Source organism: Ovis aries, chromosome 12 (assembly GCF_016772045.2).
Source record: "Ovis aries strain OAR_USU_Benz2616 breed Rambouillet chromosome 12, ARS-UI_Ramb_v3.0, whole genome shotgun sequence".
In the NCBI taxonomy this organism is placed as follows: Eukaryota; Metazoa; Chordata; class Mammalia; order Artiodactyla; family Bovidae; genus Ovis; species Ovis aries.
In genome coordinates this window covers 4812441-4819065 of record NC_056065.1, presented here as the reverse complement: position 1 = coordinate 4819065, position 6625 = coordinate 4812441, and the positions used below count along the sequence as shown (strand labels likewise).

Here is a 6625-nt window from a genome sequence, read left to right as displayed (position 1 = left end):
GCTCCCAGAAAGCCATCAGTGTGACTGAGCCTCTGCTTGCAACAGCAATGGCCTCTTGAGGCAATCTTCCCTTTCCCACTTCTTCCACTCAATCACAGCACTTTCTGGGGCACCTCCCAAGGAAAGTAGTTCCTCACTTGTCTCAGGAGAAACCAAAACAATACCAACCAAAAGAAATTCTGAGTAAAAGGATCAGATAAATGGCTTTTAAGACCATGAATAGATACCTTCTGTGTTAAGTAGGTAACTATAGCAAATTCAAACTTATTGAAGGTTTAGTGAAAGCCTGTTATATAACATTGTCTCATTGGAGTATGTTGAGAGGAGTTAAAGAAGCCCCTGTTCCCACATAGAGTTCCATGTACAAAACAGATGGAATAACCAAAAGACCATGGTATGAGTAAGAGAGAGATTTCAGAGGATGCAAGAGTTGGAGGAAGTGGTTAGTGCAAAGGATAAAAGTCTCCAAACACCCTGAGACATAAAAGTGATTGATATGAGGTTTCTCTTCAGATGGGAAACAATTGCTCAAGTCATTTTTCTTTCTATTGAGGAAAATATCAAGGATTAAACCAGATCAAGGACTTAGGAGCACAAAGGTGGCTGCCGGGTTGGCTTCCACTCGTCAAACTTTCAGAGCTTGTTGCTCAGGATGGAATCAGGAGACTGACACAGACAAGAATCCCCTTCTCGTAAGGCAATGCTCGTGCATTAATGGGGCAGAGGCCAAGTGCATGGCACTTAGAAAAGGGCATGACTGCTAAAAATGGGCAACAGTGAACAAGGCGTTGGGGGTGTGTTGATGTTTAATCTAAATACTGAGCTCCTGAGTGACCTATATGCAGAACTGTTGAGTAAAGGCAATGCAGAAAAATGTATTGGTGTAAACCCAAGTCCCTATGTCCAGGGTCTCTACAGTAAAATAAATGTATCAATTTTATGCATGGGTTTATTCTCAGAGCTCATTTCACAGAGACCTGATGACCATGAAGACAAAATATTGTTGGATATGTTAATTTTTAATGGGAAAAAAATATGTACAATGTAGACAGAAAAGCAAAAACAATGAGTCAGAAAATGATCAACAATTCTACAATCTCAAATAACTAAATGTTAACAAATTATTCTTTCTAGATAACTATTACCACAATCAATGGCATAAAGAGATGGTAAAGGTGATTAACTGATCTATTTTGGATTAAAGGCACAGGTACATTTTTCTCCCTCTCTCTTTAAAGAAATTCTTCCTCAGAGGATTTCTTTAGTTTTTCTGTATGAAGGAGTTCAATCTCCAGGGACAGCTTGTACACTTCCAGGGCCAATTTCACCTCCTCTGGCCGTGGGAGGCACTGCAAGAGTTTCCTGCCTGTGACTACTTGCTCACAGCCTTCAGGATACTCCTAAAGGAGAAACACATGATGAGTATGCTTGAAAGACTTCTCTCCCGATTGTTAGGGGGCACAGTTCATGTAGAAACAGGCAGGGTTACAGATTCAGGACCAAGACACACCCCAGGACTCCTGGGGGAGCAGGAAAACCAGAAACACCTTGTTTCCCACCATCATCTTCCTGAGAGGAATATAACTCTGCTCTGAGACAGCCTCCCAGAAAGCTTCTGTGGGAACAGACACTACTTCTGACCATCCAGAAATGGGACAAGAGTATATCGAATCCTCTAGAAAAGTTGCCAGTCAGTAGCACCAGGTCTGCCAGTACTACCAGGTCTGAGACCCTCCACTTCAAAGGGGCTCAGTTTTCCCTGATCACAAGTGAGAGCACAAAAACTTTGCATCTCCTATCTGACCAGAAGGCTCCAAAGCAAAGATGAGGGTTCCTTTGAATGAATGAATCTTGACAAGTCAGGTATCATCTTTGCTGGCAGGACAGTGCTTTGGGGTTTAAAAAAAACAAAAATTACCTCAAGTTGTGTGACTTACCCACTCACACTTGGGCGCCTCCGGGTACCAGGTTCTGTCCTCTGAGCAAGTGATATTTTCGGAACCAACCAAACTATAGCCAGACTCGCACTGGATAGTAATTCTTTCAGGTTCAACATATCTAACCTTCTCCACAGATAACTTTCCATATTCTATCTCTGGTTTCACACACCGTGCTGCAATGGAAACATAATTTGAAGCAATCCACAGGTCTGAGAAGAAACATGCCAGCCTAGGGTACTAAGAATGAACTGTATTTAAGTGTTGCTAATTGTTTTACCTTTTTTTTAATCTTGAGAAGAAAAATAATATTCATTAGCATATTTATTGAGCATTGGAATAGCACTTTATCAGACTTTGGGATAGATCTTTATGTGATCATCTTATTTAAGTCTCACTGTTTTATCTAAGAGAACGTGAGATACAGAGAGGTTAAGTGACTGGCTTAAGGATATATAACAATTTCAAATAGCCTGACAGAATATAAAAAGGGCTGCTACTGCTAAGTCACTTCAGTCATGTCCGACTCTGTGCGACCCCATAGATGGCAGCCCACCAGGCTCCCCCGCCTCTGGGATTTTCCAGGCAAGAACACTGGAGTGGGTTGCCATTTCCTTCTCCAATGCAGGAAAGTGAAAGTGAAGTCGTTCAGTTGTGCCCAACTCTTAGAGACCCCATGGACTGCAGCCTACCAGGCTCCTCCGTCCATGGGATTTTCCAGGCAAGAGTACCGGAGTGGGTTGCCATTGCCTTCTCTGATAAAAAGGGCATGTGACCGCAAATCAACTATCAGATCAGCTGTCTCTTGTATCTTGACTCCTGTAAGACAATAGTTGAAAATTTTTCCCTCTTGCTTATTATTCTCCTGTGTGCAAAGGAAACGATGGTGGCAAATCATCCCTGAAGCTGTTGATGGTGAAATGATAGTAAACCTGTGTGTATGCAATAGTCAGACCTCATTTTGACCTCTTGTCCCCATAACAGCTGGAAAATTAGGAGTCCCTCACCACACAGCTACATGGTGAGCAGCTGGTGCCCTGCACTGGCGCTGATGGATATACTTGTGATTTCACAATGCTTGCCATTAGCCCACTAGGGCTTACATTCTAGACCAACTTTTCATGAAAGTTTTGCTGCAGGCCACAGCTACACTCAGATAGAATGTACCATCTGTAGACTATTTCCGGAATTATATAAGAAACTGGGAAATGGAGAGGCCTCACAAACTGAATTTTGTACCTGGGAGAAAGAAGGGGAGGTTAATGTTCTGTGTGCCTTCTACGCTTTTTGCTTTGGATACCATCAGACTATAGTAATTATTTTCAATAAATCAAATCAAATTTTTTTTGCTGCCTCTCACAAGGAAGAAGCGGTGCTCTCAATCCTTTGATGATAGCCCTACCCCTGCCACCTAAAATGAAGAGCGAGCCAGAGTTACCTTTACACTGAGGGACTGCAGGTGACCAGCCTGAAGAAGTGCAGGAGAGTCTTTTTGCTCCATCCAGGATGTACCCTTCATCGCATTCATATTCAACTTCCTCATGTTGATACCACGAGCCTTTAGAGACTATTTTATGTCGTCCATGTGCAATGACAGGAGGGGATTCACAATCTTGAGGTGAGACATAAAAGTGAAAGAAGGTCAGCATGTAGAATGCATATAATAACACTTCCTAGAATCTGTCTGGTTCAAAGGAGGCTTCCGTCTGTCCTTCTGTCTTCTCTACCCATTCAGTCACTTAGCCAAACACAGAACTCGAGCTGCCTTCATAAAGGCCTGAGGCTGGGGAACCATAGAAAGGTTACAATGGACTGACAAGCACTTAGGATTTGCTTCATTTTTTTGAAAATTCACTAAACTCGACACTATTTAGGAGCCATTTTGGCAGGAAGAAGGAATTCAGTCAAAGTCACTCTGTACTGGTGTCACACTCCACTGCTTTTGTGCTAAATGCAGAGATGTATATCTGGGAGAAACTAACGATGCAAGATAAATCTGCAAGCTCTGACTCATTTCTCCCAACAAGACCAGTCCATCTATCCTCCCAAGAGTATACTCACTGTCCTCTAAAACAGTTCAGAAAGAGCTTATAGAAAGAATAAAAACGATGGCTTGCATGCTGGAACAAGAGACGTGACACGGTGCTGAGCACCTGTGTGAAAGGGAACACTGTCAGGACCCAGAAACACTGCATGAGAAGTTTAAATAAAACAGGTCATTGGAAATGCCTTCCCAGGTGGTTCAGACCGTAAAGAATCTGCCTGCAGTGAGGGAGACCTGGGTTTGATCCCTGGGTTGGGAAAATCCCCTGGGGAAGGGAATGGCAACCCACCCCAGTATTCTTGTCCGGAGAATCCACGGATAAAGAAGCCTGGTGGGCTTCCTGGCGGGGTCTCAGAGAGTCAGTCACGACTGAGCAACTAACACCTGACTCTTTTGGAAATGTCAGTAAAGTATTAAAGTGATGGACGATAGTATCTACAGTACTAGCCTAAGATGCCTCCTTGAGGCATGGAAAATGTGATGCCAACAATGAGGTTCAAATGCTGGAGCTGCTGTGGCAAGTGGTAGAGAGAGTGATTAAGTGATTCAGAAGAGTGAGTAAGCTGGAGGAGATGTGCCACACACATGCAGGAAACTCCACCAAGTGATTGTGTTGTCTGGGAAAACCTGGAGGATACATTTACCAAGGACAGAAGGAATATCATGAGAGGAGCACTGTATCAGAGACCAGAGCTGATGATGGGAAGACTGTTAAAGACCAAGTTTCACCCTTAGCAGTCACGGTCTGAGAGGTGCTCATAGGCTTTAGAAGCTAAATAAATGCAATCATCATAAGGAGTGGCAAGTTAGAGATACAACCAGACTGAGATTAGGAAGATGGTTAATAGAACATGACATTCCTAAGGGTGAAAACAGATGAACAGCCAACTAGATACTACTCAGTCTGTACCATGGAAACAAATAAAGGATGGATGATTAGGGGGCTGATGGCCTTTGGTCCATTAAAAAGTTATAATATGTTGCTTAGTTTCTGGGCCTCTGCTATGAATAATCTCAGGTCTGGAGATCACTAACTGAAGAAAAATGTTTCCAAGACTAAGGAGACTACAACAACTTGAGACATATGCACAGTAATGAGTTTCCCAGTCTTCCAAGAGGACCTGTGTCCATTTACATAAGCAACTACACACAGATGAGAAGTGCACAATAATCCAAGTATTATTGGGCATAGAGTTTGAGTTGACATAGATACCTGGAACCATCAAGGTTCCCTTATTAAACCACTTGGTGGGCATTTCCATTATTTTTGAAAGTGTGGGCCAGATAGACAAAATTGGTCATTGGCATAATCCTCATATTGGTCCTTGGCCTATGGGGTAACACTGTCCTATCCAAGAAAACCAAGTAGGAGTCATTGATATGACCTATACCCTCCCCTTAGAGACAAAGAAGATAAGTTCTTTTAAATATAATTTACCAATGTGTAGAGGAACTGGAGAAATATGTGACACTCTTAAAGAATTAAAGATGCAAAAGTGGTCATCATATCCCCCTGTACTTCATAAGTCTGCCTACTACAAAAAATTAGGATTCTGGAGAATTACAGTAGACTACTAACAACACAACAACATTGCAGCCGCTGTACCACATGTGGTATCTTTGCTAGAGCAGATTAACCTGTCTTCTGGCAGGTGAGGCCACTGATTCAGCACAGGCCTTCTTTTCCATCCCTGTCAGAAAAGAGCATCACAAGCAGTTTGCATACATATGGAAAGGTCAAGATCATCCATCTGCATTTTTAGTCCTTGGCTGTGATAACACTTCCGTCCCTGTCATAATAGAGTCTGAAGATATTATGACCGTGCAGACATCCATAGAACAGCACTTTGATAGAGAACATCAAGGGCATCATGTTAATTCTACTGAATAAGCAAGACTAGATGGCATGGTGATGTTCCAGAGTAAGGAAGGTAGGGAAGGAAGGAAAGATGTAAACTCTGAAAGGCAGGTTCAAACAGATTTGAGCAGGTTTTATAATATAGTAGGTGAAGGCACATGGACCAGAAAGAAAGGAAGAAAAAAGAATAAATACCAAGAAACAAAAGGTAATAATTGAAATGTCTAGCTTATCTATTTGGATAAGGCAATGGCACCCCACTCCAGTACTCTTGCCTGGAAAATCCCATGGACAGAGGACCCTGGTAGGCTGCAGTCCATGGGGTCGCTACTAGTAGGACACAACTGAGTGACTTCACTTTCACTTTTCACTTTGATGCATTGGAGAAGGAAATGACAACCCACTCCAGTGTTCTTGCCTGGAGAATCCCAGGGACAGGGGAGCCTGGTGGGCTACCATCTATGGGGTCGCACAGAGTCGGACACGACTGAAGCGACTTAGCAGCTAGCAGCAGCAGCTTATCTATTAGATGTGGCCCTTTTTCATTGATTCAGAAAAAGGAGGGAAACCAGCAAAGTCAAAGAATGGGGACAAATAATGGGGAATAAAGAGAAAGTTGGACTAACGAGCAGTATTTTTTAACAAACTTATCCACTTAAAAAACATTCAGTATATACAAGCGTTTAACCTAATGTGTTTTTTGTTGGTATGTGAGTGTTTTGCTTCATTTTTCCAACTGAATGATGCTGCAGGAAACGATTTTCACTGCAAGTTCATTTCCTGTGT

General features: G+C 42.6%; 1 protein-coding gene across 13 annotated transcripts in view; it reads right to left on the bottom strand.

Moving 5' to 3' along the window:
• Nucleotides 1-1000: 1000 nt before the first annotated feature.
• C4BPA (complement component 4 binding protein alpha) overlaps nucleotides 1001-6625 on the bottom strand; it is a 57198-nt gene continuing 51573 nt past the window's right edge. For all 13 annotated transcript variants that reach the window (XM_042257035.2, XM_012186976.5, XM_012186977.5 and 10 more), the window contains 3 exons: nucleotides 3376-3549; nucleotides 1938-2113; nucleotides 1001-1400 (listed from right to left, as the gene is read on the bottom strand). In XM_042257035.2, coding sequence (XP_042112969.1) covers nucleotides 1233-1400; nucleotides 1938-2113; nucleotides 3376-3549 — 518 coding nt within the window. In that variant the 3' untranslated portion in view covers nucleotides 1001-1232. The remainder of the gene's footprint in view (nucleotides 1401-1937; nucleotides 2114-3375; nucleotides 3550-6625) is intronic.